The following is a 16566-nucleotide window of genomic DNA, read 5'->3' on the forward strand; positions in this document are numbered from 1 at the left end:
TATGACTCAAACCTGCTACTTGTTGGTGTGGCTATAGAAAATTATTAATTTTTCTGAGCCTCCAAACCCTCATAAATAAAGTGTTGATAATGAAACACACTTTAGAGGGTTGAGCTTCGCATGATAGTGCTTATAAAGTAGCTGACACATCATAGGGTCACAGTGAAAGGAAGAATGCCTCAAACTCTAATGGGAGGAGGAAAGAGTGTATCAGTATCAGTGAGACTTCTGTGGCATGCCCTCTCTTTAATTCTTTCTCAGTATCCCGGAATCTTCAGGTTCATCCTCTGTGTCTTGTTAGCCCGCATTTCTTGGGGCAGATAGGGAACTGTTCCAACTTAGTGAGTATACGTTTAATTACAACAGGTCTAACAAACTGATATAATTGGTGTCCTTACAGTTGGGTTATTAAATGATTAAAGGATAGAGAAAGAAGCTTTTCATCTTATGCCTTTCTGTTAGTCTTGAATTTTGGAAAAAATATTACCTATTAAAAAAATAAACAACTAAGATTTTGGTTTTGGTTTGTGCGTAAAGCAGGCCTCATAGTCTGGTCTAGACTGTCGGTCTTTTTATTTCAGCAGCCATTCATCTAGAACTTGGGGGGTTTGAAGAGCTTCTCCTGGAAACATTTCTACTTCTGTTTTTTGTACTACCAATACCCAGTCATCTAGAGTAAAATATGACGACATTGCCAATTTCCTTCCATTTTTGTTTTAAATTCCTCACATTCAGTCAGTCACTACAACATGGGCCTTCCCCCCCCCCATTTCAACTACTACCTTTATAGTTTTAGATTCTTACTACTTCACATCTTGACCAGTATTAAAAATCCCCTGACCTGACTTTCAAACTCTATCTCATTACCATGTTAACGATCCTAAAATTTTGTTCTACTATCATTCTGCTGCTCAAAAACCTCCAGTTATGCTGGGGACTATCTGTAGTCCCAGGTACTCATGAGGCTGAGGTGAGATCACATGAGCCCCGGAGTTCAAGTCCCAACTCGGCAACATCAAGACCCCGGTCTCTTAAAAAATAAATAAATAGACTGGGCATGATGTCTCATATCTGTAATCCTAGCTCTCTGGGAGGCTAAGGCGGGTGGATTGCTTGAGCTCAGGAGTTCAAGACCAGCCTGAGCAAGAGCAAGATCCTGTCTCTACTAAAAATGGAAAATCTAGCTGGACGTTGTGATAAGTGCCGGTAGTCCCAGCTACTCAGTAGGCTGAAGCGAGAAGATCACTTGAGCCCGAGAGTTTGAGGTTGCTGTGAGCTATGACATCATAGCACTCTACCAAGGATGACAAAGTGAGAGTCTCAAAAATAAAAAAACAAATAAAATAAAAATAAATACATTCTGTATGTTAAAAAAAAAAAAGTCCTTCAGTTATAATTCAGTGACTACCAAATAAACTTAAACCACCCTAACTTAGCTTTAAGACTCTGAGACACAGCCCTACCCTACCTTATTCACCTTCACTCCTTTTATATTATATATGCTGATTCATATTAAACAGTGTACAGTTTCCTAAACATAGCCTTCACTTTTAACTTTCTTGAATTCATTTGATAAGTATCTGTTAGACATCTGCTATATTAATATGTGCTAGGCACTGTTCCAAGTCCGAGGGGTACACAGGTGAAAAACAAAGGCAAGTTCCTTCCCTTCCTCTCCTTTCCAGGAGGAATCAGCCATCCTACCTGCCTTCTTTCCGCTGTTGAAATTCTATCCATCTTTAATGTACAGCTGAAATCCTACTTTTCTAAAGACTGTGGTGACTCCTGGGGTCCAAATTTACTCTTTTCTCTGAATTTTTCATGGTTTGTTTGGTGTTCTTTTCTTTTGGGGAGGAGGGGTGGGACTTCTCACATTATGCCTTATATTTTTATTTAAAAAAAAAAAAAGATTTCTGAACAATTTGAAGGCAAAGACTATATTTTTTAATTTGTATATTCTCCACAGTATTTAGCATAGTTATTTATTGATGATAAAAGTTAAATATTTGTTCTATGCAAGAATAAGCAAAATGAACCTGGATGCAGAGTTGCCCCACGAGTCTGTTATAAGAATTTACCTGTTCACAGTGTTCTTTTCCTGAGTTCTGGGATATCATGGCTAAGTGTTATTTATCATCTATTTATTTAAGTCTAAAGCATTTAAACTTTGTAATAGTCAGGATTTGGGGAAAATGTTACATGGTGTGTACCCATAAAATTTAATATAGTATTCTAATCGATTCATTTTAATACAACATAAACATAATAGTTTAATTAGTTCAAGCACCAATTATTCTAACATAAATAACCTTTTTAAATGTACTCTAACACTGTGTTCTTTACCTAGGAAAAGTACAATAATAATAACCTATGTATAGTACTTTTATCTGTCTGATTTATAGAAGTTATTTTGGTCTTTAAACAGATCTAGACTATGAGGGTAGGTATTATCCCTATTTTATATAATGAAACTAAGGTACAGAGAAGTTGCATAATTTACATGTGGTCATGTAGCTATTTAATGAAAAAGTACAGGATTAATTAATCTTATATGCATGATAATTCTCTATTTGTCATTATCTTAACTAATTGTACATTTTCTTTTCTTAGTGAAAGAAATGATGTTCTAAGGGAAGCTGAAATTTTACATAAAGCCAGATTTAGTTACATTCTTCCAATTTTGGGAATTTGCAATGAGCCTGAATTTCTGGGAATAGTTACTGAATACATGCCAAATGGGTCATTAAATGAACTCCTACATAGAGTAAGTATGACACAGTTTGAGTGACTGTTAATTACCATTTCTGTTATTCAGACTGTATAATACTTAGTTCTTCGGTTTTATATGTGATAAGATTATTTGAGGGTATGTAACTGAATCAAAGTGAGAATAATGAAAAACAGTCACAGGGTAAAATTTTACCTTTTATGGCTTTTTTATATTAGTAAAAATACTAGAGAGTCAGGCCCTGTATTCTAAGGGATCAGGATTATTTTGCTTGGGTTACTGTTCCTGACATTGATGCTGAATTACAGTATGCATATGGGTATTATGTAGGTAGGAATTGAAAAAAGAAAAGGCAAACTTTGCACATTATACAGTTGACTGTTTATTTTGTACATTTAAAAAAATTATTTACATGGAGTGATTCGTAGATTTGCATGTCATCCTTGCTCAGGGGCTGTGCTAATCCTCTCCACTGCGGCCGTTTCAGAATATGTGCTGCCAAAGTGAGCACTTATTTCACATTGATAACAATTTAGGATTCAAATTTAATGTTTCTAATACCAGTTCATGAAGCTTTAAATTAACAGGCCAAATTAATTATCTGTGAGTACCAAATACATTAGCTTTTCTCATAATAGGCAGTGGCATAATAAGCCAGTCACTGTTTTCTCAACCAGTAACTCTGGCTTTGATTGTGAAGTCTATCAGTAAACAAATTCAGGGACTCTTCTCTTCAATATATGTGTATTCTATTATTCTTGTTTGCTTGAATTACATTAGTAATACGTATATTATCTCTAATCTGCAGTTTTTCTCAGGAAATATTTTTATAAACTACTTGATGCATTTTGTGAGGTTGATTTCATTAAAACTGTGTGATAATCTGAAAGATCCAATTAGTGAATAGTCCTAAATAATAATACATAATGATGCTCTGTGAGTGTCCAGAGGAAAGTGGGTGTCACTGTCAGCCAGTCATGGAGTAACTTCCCCTTTGTTTCAGAATCCATTACTTTCTATTCATGACTTGAGACCATCTGAAAAAGGAATGGAGTACAAAGTAACTGGTGTCAGTCTGTAAGATTTGTGTAACCACTACAGTAATCAAGATACAAATGTTAATAAAGTACTCTTTTTTATTTTTTTGAGAAATGAATATAAGTGGAAATCTAATATTTTATTCCCACATCTCCATAGACAATCTGGCACCCAATTAGAGTCCACTGGAAATTCTACAGCCTTCCCCAGGGGGTTGCTAACTCTTGGAAGAAATCATAAAATAGGCAGTGAGCATTCCTCATTAACACAAGCTGCTGTATAACACTCTGTGCTACAGAAAGAGGCCTGGTTACTACTTTAAACTGCATAGTTTTACAAAAAGCTACATTTTCTACAGATTACAAGATTCAATTTCTCTAGGGAATGCTATCTGTATACACCCAAGGAAGTAATGTTTCACATTAATCTTTTGTGTTTCATTTGGTTTCTAAGTTGTGTTATTTAAGGTGGGTTAATTTATCTTGAAGCATCCTTTCCCCAACTTGGCAAAATTAATTGAAAAAAATTTAAATGCAAACGATCTAAAATATTTTGAGCCACTCCCCTGCCAGGTTGATCATTGAACTATAAATTGACCCATTTACAGAAAACTTTGCATAGCCTTCAGAAAAATGTACCCAGCCACATCGTGCCTGGTGATTGATTCATTGTCAGTCTTTTAAAATTGTCTTGATCTTTCTGAGTCTCTTCATTCTCTTGGGAAGCTACATTAAAACATTTATTTTAATAAAGTCCATGTGGATATAAATTATAAGTACCAGGAAATGTAAAATATCATGTTTTAAATGTGGCTTATTATATAGGTTTAGAAACAAAAATGACTAAGAAGTAGAATGGGGAGGTAGATAGGAGTACAGATGTTTGCGTATGGCTATCTGCAGATGCGGAATAATTGATATCTGTGTCAGTGGAAGAAAAAAGACCCAATACCTTGTAGTTGCATGAATAACATAAAATGAAATGAACTACTGGTACTGTAATGTTATCATTTTCTCCATAGAGTGAGGACAGTAAGATGTAAGAATGTTAACCAATAGGAAAGTAATGCTGTTATGAAAATGCATGTATGTTTTAACTTTAGTTTATGCATATTTCCTTATGGAATGTTTAATTTTCTAAGTGAAAATTGGGCTACTTTTCATTTTGTTTTATTTTTTTTTTCATATGCATAAAGAAAACTGAATATCCTGACGTTGCTTGGCCGTTGAGATTTCGCATCCTGCACGAAATTGCACTTGGAGTAAATTACCTGCACAACATGAACCCTCCTTTACTTCATCATGACTTGAAGACTCAGAATATTTTATTGGATAATGAATTTCATGTTAAGGTAATTACAATAAAAAAGCTTATCTGTATCCTCACACTGAAGATTTTTCAAAGACTCTTTAGTTATTTCTTCTACCTAGCCAATCTAAGACCACTCCCTTTTCTCTAGCCGCTGTTTCCTGTCCTCAGTCCCCCTTCCTGTGCAGTGGCTTAGCTGTTTCTAGATCAAGATAGAGTATGGTACAGAACACAAAGATACTGTGTTCATTAATAAATTACCAAGATTACTTTTTTTTTCCCCTTTACTTTTTATTTCAAGCTTACAGATTCACTGGAAGTTGCAAAGATAATAAATACAGAGAGGTTCCATGCATCCTTCACTTACTTTACCCCATGGTTACATGACATGTAATTATAGCACAATTTCAGTGCCAGGAATTTGACATTGGTGTGTATAATGGTTGTATGGAGTTCTGTGTCACTTTACTACATATGTAGATTTGTGTAACCATCGCAGCAATCCAGGTACTGTACTGTTCCACCACCTACCTGTATGGGGTTGTCACACTCACCTTCTCCCTTCCACTGTTCCTTACCTTAAGAACCATTAACCTCTTTTCCATTTCTGTAATTTTCTTATTTTGAGAATACTGTATAAATGAAATCATATAATGTGTAATATTTTGAGACTGGCTTTGTTCACTTCACATAATGCCCTTGAGCTCCATCTTAAGTGGTTGCTTGTATCGATGGTTGGTTTTTATTAATAAATAGTATTCCATGGTATGGGTGTACAACAGTTATGTAAACATTCACTTATGGAAGAACATTTTGGTTCTTTTCAATTTTTGGCAATTATAATAAAAGTGCTATGAACAATTCTATATAGCTTTATAAGTAAACGTAAGTCTTCATTTCTTTGGGATAAATGAATGCCCCAAAGTACAACTGCTGATTTATATGGTAAGGGTATGTTTAGTTTTTTAAGAAACTATCCAACTATTTTCCAGAGTGGCTGTACCATTTTACATTCCACCAGAAATTTATGAGAGATCCAGCTTTTCTGCATCCTCACCAGCATTTGGTATTATCACTGTTTTTTATTTAGCTATTATAATACTTATACATTAATGTCTCATCATGGTTTTAGTTTGCATTTTCCTAAAAGCTAATGATGTTGAATACCTTTCGTGTTCTAATTTACCATCCATTCTTTTCAATGAAATGTTTCCATGTCTTATGCCCATTTTCTAATTGGATTCTTTGGGTTTTTACTGTAGTGTTATGCGAATTCTATATTATTTGTAGCATGAGTCCTTCATCAAATATGTAGTTTGCAAATACTTCCTCCTAGTTTGCAGTTTTGTCTTTTCATCCTTTTAACAATGGCTTTCACAGAGGAAAAGTTTAAATTCTGATGAAATCCAATTTATTGGGGTTTTTTTACTCTTGTGGCTCATGCCTTTGCTGTCATATCTAAGCATCTTCACCAAGCTTTAGGTACTAAAGATTTTCTTCTATGTTATCTTCTAAAACCTTTATAGTTTTATGTTATACATTTAAATCTGTGATTCATTTCAAATTAATTTGTGTATTAAGATACAAGACTTAAGTGCTGCGGACAACAGTGACTGCACAGTTGCCCTCTGATGACAAAAAATAAAAAGTAGTTGCTTAAGAATTAATGCTAAATGTAAATCACTATATTTTTATGTATTATTTTGCTATACATCTTATAATACAGATCAGATTATTATGAATATTAATATTATGAATATTAAAAATGATCAAAGAAATAAAGAAGTCAAAACAGAAAAATTAAAACAAAAATGTGAGAAAAAGCAAAAAAGTAAATCTTCATTGAAGATACTTGCTCTCCCTAGAATAAAATGGTAGGGAAAGGCAGGGAGAAGCAAGCTTCTACCTCAAGACTGCTAACAAAAAAAAGAGAGAATGAGAGAGGAACTAATCTGTTGTATTAGTTATAGAGCCATCAGGTAAACTTACTTTAATGGTCAGCTTGTCCTCTGAGTCTTTGCTGCAATAATCCCTAACTTCAAAAGCAGTTATCCTGTGACAGGAATCTTAACATCCTTACTTAAATGGAAAGATGCTGAGATTTTTCCTGGCTGCTTCCACTTGTTGGTCCTAGTTCAACTTCTGTGACAAACTGAGTAAAATACAATTCTACTTCCATAGCACAGCCCCCAAATATTTGAAGATAGCTTTTATCTCCCGCCTCTCAGACACACTTGCATTTTGTCCTTCTCCTTACTAAATACTCTTAATCCCTGATGTTATGTAGATGCGTGTTTGTTTAAATTTCTCTTAAATTTTGATCCTCAGAACTGATCAAAATACTACTCTTGGTGTAGTCTGATGAATGTAGAAATGAATGAAAGTATCATTTTCTTGGCCCCAAATTCTTAAGAGTTCCTTAATAATCCATCAGCCTTCAGAGGCAATTCTATATATCACACCGTTTAAACTGGCCTTAGTATCAACAAAAAACTCTGAGAGGTTCTCCTTTTCAGGTACTTTACAGAGTACTTTCTGGGTATCGTCAAATTTTATCTTGTTAGATTGGAGCAATCGGTTCAGCCTCTTAAGAACTTTTTGAATGTTATTTCTGTAGTCCGATTGGTTTTAAGTTTTTCTTCTAGCTTTGTGTCATCGTCAAATTTAATTAGCTAGTTTTTTCTAAGTTTAGGTCATGGTTAGGTATTAACTAGTACAGAACTCAGATCATATCTGTCCAACATGACCCTGAGAACCTCCCTCCACATCAGCACTTCTGTTAATCAGCATTTTTGGAGACTTCTGATTCAGTTTGTTTGGAATACTCCTAAAAGTGCTATCGTACAGCCCACATTTTTCTATTCTGTCATAGGAATATTATGAGTCTTTGCTTACCTGCTTTTACCAAATTCTCATGTTTACTCAATCACTTTCTTTACCCTCATTATCAAAGTGCCTTTCCTATTCCACCCACCTACATCCTCTCTATTCACTTACCTTGTTTATGCTTCTCCACTATACTTTTTACCATGTGACATACTATTTTTTATTATCATATTTACTTATTCCATCTCTCCCAATTAGAATATAAGCCCCACGATGACAGAAATTTGGTCTTTTGTTAACTGCTATGTGCCCAGTGCATGCCATATAGAAGCATTCAATGATTATTTCTTGAATGAACAAATTAGTGAATTCCTGATTTTCTGTATATACCAGTTAGGCCTGATAACTTATAAGTGACAGTGCTATTAATACTATTAAAATACATCAAAATATTTTATAACATCCAAACCATTTTTTACTCTCTGACAGTAGTAATACTGTTAAAAAAGAAAATGAAACTAATCATTCTTTTATTCATTAAGTATTTGTGGAGCAACTACTGTGTGCCACGCATTGTGCCAGACGCTTGGGATAGATCACACCAGGTCTGAAATTGACCTCTGATCTAATTTATTTTTCATGAATTTTTACTAGCACTCTCATTTTCTAATCTCTTATAAATTATCCCTTTTGTAAACTTTTTAAAATTGTTTTAAAGTAGGTGCTATGGATTGACTGTGTCCCCTTTAGAATTTAGGTATTAACCAATGTGATAGTTTAAGAGGTGGGGCCTTTAAAAGACGATTGGGCCATGAGGGCTTTTCTCTCCCTCGTGATTGAGATTAAGGCCCTTAAAAAAAAAGGCTTTGTGCAGCCTTTGGCTAGCTTGCCTGTCTGCCTTCTGCCATGTGGGGGCACAGCAAGAAGGCCCTCACCAGACCAAATGTTGGTAGTTTGATTTTTCACATCCCGGCTTCTGGCTCTGAAGTTCTGTTAGTTATAAATTACCTCATCTGTGGTATTCTGTTACAACAACACAAATGGACTGAGAATAGAAATTGGTACCAGAGAAGTAGAGTGTTATTATAACAACTACCTAAAAATGTAGACACAGCTTTGAAACTGGGTAACGGGTAGAAACTGAAACCATTTTTAAGCAAATGCCAGAAAAAGCCTAGATTGCCGTGAATGGGGCAATTAATGCTAGTGAGAGCTGAGGAGAAGAAAGAGCCTTAGAGAAAGCCACATTCTTCATAGAGATTACTGGAGTGGTCAGGAGCAGAATGTTGGTAGGATAGGAACAATGTAGGCTATTCCGTCACAAATGGAAAGGAGAGACAAGGTGTTGGAAAGTGGAAACTGAATAAAAGGACATCCTTTTTGTAAAGTGGCTAAGAACTTGGTTGATTTATGCCTGTGTTGTAGGACTCTGTGGAAGACAGACTTAAGAGTGATAAACTAAAATATTTAGCAGAACTCTCTCTAAGAGGCAAAGTGTTCAGGATGCTGTGTAGTTTAGTAACATGCACATAAGGAGAAGTGATTTATTGATGTTTACAATCAAATGGGAAGTGGAGTAAGGATTTGCAGAATTCTCAGCCTGGCCATATATAGAATTAAAAATCATTTTTAGGAGAGAAAATCAAATGCGTAGTGAAGCAACTATTTAATGACGGAATTAATAGGGACCGAGGAAACCAGGTGCCACTCATCAGGACTTTGGGAGAATGATCCCAAAGGCACTTCAGAAGTCTTCAAGTCATCACAGTCCCAGAGTGGCAGGGCCTTGTGGGCAGAAGAGTTTTAGGAACAGAATGCTGCAGTTTGAATGTGTCCCTTCCAAAATTCAGGTGTTGCCAATGTGATTCTTCTATTAAAGGTGAGGTCTTTACAGAACTGATTAGGCTAGGAAGGCTCCTCCCTCTTAAAAGAGATTTATTTAGTCCCTTAAAGAAAAAAGATTTCACACAGTGTTGGGCTAAGACACCAGGGTTTAGGGATGGTCTACTACTGTATGTAGATTTGCAAAATCAACATTTTTTTCCTTTTCAGAATCAAACTGACTTTACTTTTCTGATGTACTGTAGACCCCTCCATTTTGTCCCACAAAGAACACTAATACCTGTGAAGGTATTTGCAAGTTCTCTCACTAACTTAAAGTATAAGATACTAGCATTTTATCAGCTTTTTGACCTCCTTGGACTTTACTTTCTTCATCTCAGAGCGGGAGATTACAGTGGTACCTTCATAGTTCACTGTAATCTTGACTCCTGGGCTCAAGCACTCCTCCTGAGTAGCTGGAACTAAAGGCGCACAGCCACGCATGGCCAATTTTTATTTTATTTACTTATTTATTCATTTATTTATTTATTTTGCTAGAGATTAAGTCTAGCAGTGTTGCTCAGGCTAGTTACCCCAAATGCCAGGATTATAGGCATGAGTCACCAAACCCAGTGACAAACTATTCTCAATAGAGAAAAAACAGAAACAGTAATAGTTGTTGACTCCTACTTTCTCTTTCCCATCAATCAATAGGAAATGCTTTTTTTCTATGAATAGAATTTAAAATATTCTTGACTTTGTATATTTTTTTCTTAGACTTACTCTTTTGTTATAGTAAACATGTGAAGATTCATTTATTCCCTCCTTTTTTAGGAGCCATAACTTTTTTTAATCTTCAATTCATCTAAATGCTAATAAACATTTTTTCTGTTCAAATTAGTAAAAATTTAAGACTTAAATAATTGACTCAAATGATGTGCTAGATGAAGCTCATTCTGTTCTATCGAATTCAAGTATACAGTATACTGTTCTAAGTAATTTAAGTTTCTTTAAATATTTCCCATACTACCTTTGTTCACTAAATATGTTTTTGTCCTTATGTCTTTCATTTTTTTAAACATAAAGAACCTCTTAAATATTTAAAGAGTCTAAAGATACTGTATAATGTCTGCACACATACACAAATGAAGCAAAACTGTAAAGGACAGATCAGAAATACAAAATATGTTACTGTTAATTTTTTAAGCACCATTGTAATGGACATAAACATTCCTTATGTACTAACTATACTATTGCCACTAGATTATTGTTTTTAGCAATAGGCATGAATTATACAATATTGACCTTTGCTATTGAGATTTTGCTTATTACAGAATTTGAAGATGCTATGTTTAAGGTATTATGAATAAGACCATATAAACCTGAGCTGTAAATAATGACCAGTGACAATTATGTGAGATGAATAGACTTATCAGTTCTGTGAGCAGGTGATTTTGGAAAGGATATACTAGAAAGCTACTTGTCATAAAATGTAAGGTATTCAGTATATACACTTATCTAAAAATCAGGCAAAAAAGTACTTGTCTTTAATTTTTCCAAACATAGTCTCTCTTTTGAAATTTGTGACGGGCCAGGTTACCAGCCTGGGCAATGTAGCGAGACCCTTCTTCTACAAAAAATAAAAACATTAGCCAAGTATAGTGATCCAGTCCTGTAATCTCAGCTGCTCAGAGGCTGATTTGGGAGGATAGCTTAAGCCCAGAAGTCCCAGCCTGGCCAATAGAGTGAGACCCTGTCTGTCTAAAAAAGGGGGGAAAAAAAAGAAAAGAAAAGAAATTCATTATGTTGAGCTAAACTTTAAGCCTGTATAGTATGTATCACATCTAGAGTTGTTCGGCTCACCAGTATGGAATTTAATTTCATAAAAAACTATGGAATATATCGAAATAAAATATTAATACATGTAACATTTCCTCTGGTATATGATCCAAGTACAATGAATATACACAAAGACAGTCAATTCTTCAAGTTTGTAAGGAGAGAACTTTTGAATTCAATTACATACTCATTTCCCTTGCAGATTGCAGATTTTGGTTTATCAAAATGGCGCCTGATGTCCCTCTCACAATCACGAAGTAGCAAATCTGCACCAGAAGGAGGGACGATTATATATATGCCACCTGAAAACTATGAACCTGGACAAAAGTCAAGGGCCAGTGTCAAGCATGATATATACAGGTACAGTAAAGTTACTTTTGCTCAGGGTTGACTTTGAAGCTACATTTTGAAGTGTGATTTTTATTCTTTCATAACTGTGGTAAAAATAAACTACAGAAGCCAGAGTGATGAATGTGTCTCAAATTAAAAATACCTTGCTTTAAGCAACTTCTATATATATATATATTTTTTTTTTTTTTGTAGAGACACAGTCTCACTTTATGGCCCTGGGTAGAGTGCCGTGGCATCACACACCTCACAGCAACCTCCAACTCCTGGGCTTAAGCGATTCTCTTGCCTCAGCCTCCCAAGTAGCTAGGACTACAGGCGCCCGCCACAACGCCTGGCTATTTTTTGGTTGTAGTTCAGCCCGAGCCGGGTTTGAACCCACCACCCTCGGTATATGGGGCCGGCACCTTACCAACTGAGCCACAGGCGCCGCCCGCAACTTCTATATTTTTAAAAAACATTTAGGCTAGGTGTGGTAGCTTACACCTATAACCCTAGCACTTTGTTTGGAAGGCTAAACGGGAAGATTGCTTGAGGCCAGGAGTTCAACATTAGCCTGAACAAGACCCCATCTCTACAAAAAAAAAAAACATTAGCCAGACATGGTGATGCATGCCTGTGGTCCCCAACTATTCAAGAAGGTGAAGCAGGAAGATTGCAGTGAGCTATGATGACACCACTGTACTGTAGCCTGGACAGCAGAACAAATTGTCTTAAAAAAAAAAAAAGAAAAGAAAAAGACTTTTAAAGCATACCTTCTTGTTGTATCAATTTATAATATACTTAAAGGTTTAATCATATATGATTGGAGAAATAGAGGGAAACACTGGTTCCTAACATTTTAGTTTTAAGTTTCTCGTCCTGTTTAACCTTTCACCCTTTGATATCTATATATCTTATAGAGAAATAAACTCTTAATCATACTGGGAATGTTTCTGTTTAAAGGATCTCTAATATTTGAATATGTGTGAAATTTCTGTGTAACAAATCAGTGTATTTGGTAAGATCGTGTTTTCATATTTTGTATACAAGTACTTACAATCTCATAATGCAGTAACAAACATAATACATTGTTTTTGATTGACATTATTTGGCCAGAAGAAAGGAAGATGATAATTTGCAATGCATAGGACTAGGGATTTGGAGCGTTCACCTCATTCATGACTTACATTTGTCTCTTCATAATAATGAATGCAAAATCATACTTACTAAATTTACTATGAACACATTTTATAGCTCTTTAAAATAGCTTTTTGCTATCTTTAATAAATTAACCTGGTAAAAATGCATCATCTTAGAAATTAAGGCTATGTATCTCTACCAGAAAATTATATATTTAAATTATATATCCCTCTTCTCCAAAAAGATTTTAATTTTTGCTACTTCTCATTAAATCCAAAGTCAGCCAGTTCATGTTAGTGGCTATACCTGAACTATTCTTAGTTCAGTTTGAATGATACCTTGTGGGGCGGGGGGGGGGATATATTTTTTAAAGCAAAGACTATGTTCTAGTCAACAATTCTTGAAAACTGGTTTGATTCTATAAAAACAGACCAATTTAAATCTGTCATTAATTTTGTGAATTATGCCTTTATGTTCAATGTCAGTATTCCTGGTCAGGGAAAAAATATATATTCTTTGATTTGGGTAGGAATTTCCTCTGTAGTCCTCTCTCCACTAGGACAATGTTCTAGTACCTAATCAATTCCATGAGTCCTTTTTGAATGCATAGCTAATTTGATGATGTGGCAGAATTCCAGTGCACATATCCTATTCAATCATTTATCTTAAACATAAATTCTGTGCAACTTGAGTAAGTGATTGAGTACTGTAGTTAAATTGTGGGGAGAATACTTTTACCACCAGAGAAGAGTGTACTGAGACCAGAATGAGTCAATTGAATAGAGCCATGTAAGACCTTTTTGTTTTTTAATAGCTCTTTATTTTATATGAAAAATAATAACCATGTAATTAACGTGGCTTATCTGGGTGTTCAAGAATTAAACCAGTGTTAAATCATCCACAAAAAGTTTTCCTTGCATGTAACTTTAAGCTTTTATTAGAGTAATTTCTTAATTCTTCAAATTAACTTTAGTTTTTTCTTCAAAACAAATCTTTATATGAGCATCCACCATCTTGGCTGTATACAGTGATTCTTTATATAGCATTTCATTACCTTATTGATTTCAGAAATAGTATCCTAGTTCACAGTGCTCTTTTAATTTATTGTGCAGAGTTAATTTGTAATGTATAACATGTATGTTTTCATCTTAAACAGCTATGCAGTTATCATGTGGGAAGTGTTATCCAGAAAACAGCCTTTTGAAGGTAAATAAGCTTTGATTTTCTTATACTAGATTAAAATCATGTTGGTAGGCCATGTTCAGAACTATCTGAAGCTCATCTTATTTTAAATCTGCCTACCATCTATTTTATGGAAAATATGCTATGAAAACATAACACTTATCAGCTAGGAATCCACTGTAAACTGGAGAGCATGTTGGATTAAGGATCAGAAAATTCTACATTCCAATTCTTAGTCTGACAGTAATTAGCTCTGTTGAGTTCTCATTTTTGTCATCTGCAGAATGAGAGGGATTTGGTGGGGGGCTTGGGGGGTTGTTTGTTTGGAATGTTTTGTTTTGTTTTTTGAGACAGGCTCTCTCTCTGTTGCCAGGATGAGACTTCCCTGACATCATCGTAGCTCACTGCAACCTCAAGCTTCTAGGCTCAGGTCATCATCCTGCCTCACCACCACCCCCAAGTAGTTGTGACTACAGGTGCACACCACCTGCCTAGCTCATTTTTTAATTTTTGCAGAGACAGCATCTCACTATGTTTCTCAGGCTGGTCCCAAACTCCTGACCTCAAGCAGTCTTTCTGCCTCAGCTTCCCGAAGTGCTAGGATTATAGGCATGAGCCACCATGCACAAACAAAGTGAGAGTCTTGAATTAGCATTTCCCAAATTCCATTCTAGCTATGAAACTTTTTATATGAATATTTAATCACTGTTCCTTCTGTAAAGACCAAAAACATTAAAGAATAATCTATTTTATTCTCTGGATTACTTTGAGATTTGTATCAGTCAGCTTGTTGTATAACTAATAACAACCTCAAGATGTTTTTATGGAATAAACATCTGTTTCTCATTTTCATTAGGTATTAATTCTGTAGCCTTTCATCATTGTACTAGGTTTCACTTAGTTTTGCTCTACTCTTATTACATTGACCAAATCAAATCACACAGCCAAACCCTAAATTAATGAGATGAGAATGTAAACTCCTCCTATAGAAGAAAGACAAGTCTGGCAAAGGCTATATATATATATATTATATATAGGCTATATATAAAGGCTATATATATATATATTATATATATACACAAACACACACATGTATATGTATATATACACACAGATATATGTATATACACACACATATATACAAACATATATACATATATACACACACACAGATATATATATATATATATGTATGTATTTACGGGAAGGGAGGTAATTAATTATTCCTAAAATGTTAAGATTCCCTGATTTTCTTTTGGTTAGTTTTAGAATATATTTAATACACTAGATCGCAATAAATTTCTAAGAAATAAAATCTGTTTGTTTTGGCAGAAGTCACCAATCCTTTGCAGATTATGTATAGTGTGTCACAAGGACATCGACCTGACACCAGTGAAGAAAGTTTGCCATATGATATACCTCATCGAACGCTTATGATCTCTCTAATAGAAAGTGGATGGGCCCAAAATCCAGATGAAAGACCATCTTTCTTAAGTGAGTACAGTTTTAATCATGACCTTTTGAATTATAGAAGTAATTTATATACCTTGAATAAAATATTCCTTGAAAAATAATGCAAATTAAATGACCAGCTCAAAGTAGTCGCTAAAATTTCCATTGAAGTATAATACATATACTATAAAATTCATCTATTTTAAGCATATCTTCATTGATTTTTGGTAATTTTACAGTTTTAAGTTATCACCATAATTCAATATTAAAACATTTCTACCAGCTTGAGCAACATAGCCAAGCCCTGTCTTTATAAAAAATAGAAAAATTATTCAGGTATGGTGGCATGTACGTGTAATCCCAGCTACTCAGCAGGGTGAAGCAGAAGATAGCTTGAGCCCAGGAGTTTGAGGATGCACTGAGCTATGATGATGCCATGGCACTCTAGCCTGGGCAACAGAGCAATACCCTGTCCCAAAAAAAAAAAAAAAAAAAAAAAATTCATTTTTTCTATCATTCTAGAAAAATTCCTCATATTCATTTGTATTCACCACCTGTTCTCACCTGTAACTCCAGGAAACCACTAATCTGTTTTTTTCTCTATAGATTTGCCTTTCCTGGGCATTTCATATTAATGGAATGATAATAATATATGGTCCTTTGCATCAAGCTCATTAGACCTGGCATCATGTTTTTCGGGTTGTAGCATGAGTCAGTAGTATGTTCAATAGTTTCCTGCTAAATGATATAGATGTCCCACATTTTGTTGATCCATTGTCCAGTTGATAAACATTTTGATTGTTTGTACTTGTTGGGTATATGGACAATAATGCTATGACTATTCATATACTAGTCTGTGCATAAATGTATTTTCATTTCTCTTTTGTGAGTAGAATTGCTGG

General features: G+C 34.7%; 1 protein-coding gene and 1 non-coding gene across 5 annotated transcripts in view; one reads left to right on the plus strand and one right to left on the minus strand.

Annotated features, from left to right (window-relative positions):
* RIPK2 (receptor interacting serine/threonine kinase 2) overlaps positions 1-16566 on the plus strand; it is a 30296-nt gene that overhangs the window by 2820 nt on the left and 10910 nt on the right. For all 4 annotated transcript variants that reach the window (XM_053559152.1, XM_053559154.1, XM_053559153.1 and 1 more), the window contains exons 2-6: positions 2611-2764; positions 4962-5117; positions 11763-11920; positions 14187-14236; positions 15545-15706. In XM_053559152.1, coding sequence (XP_053415127.1) covers positions 2611-2764; positions 4962-5117; positions 11763-11920; positions 14187-14236; positions 15545-15706 — 680 coding nt within the window. The remainder of the gene's footprint in view (positions 1-2610; positions 2765-4961; positions 5118-11762; positions 11921-14186; positions 14237-15544; positions 15707-16566) is intronic.
* Positions 3135-3239, minus strand: LOC128564129 (U6 spliceosomal RNA). The gene has a single exon (XR_008374004.1). It is a non-coding gene; the product is annotated as a U6 spliceosomal RNA (small nuclear RNA).

Source organism: Nycticebus coucang, chromosome 13 (assembly GCF_027406575.1).
Source record: "Nycticebus coucang isolate mNycCou1 chromosome 13, mNycCou1.pri, whole genome shotgun sequence".
NCBI classification, from domain to species: Eukaryota; Metazoa; Chordata; class Mammalia; order Primates; family Lorisidae; genus Nycticebus; species Nycticebus coucang.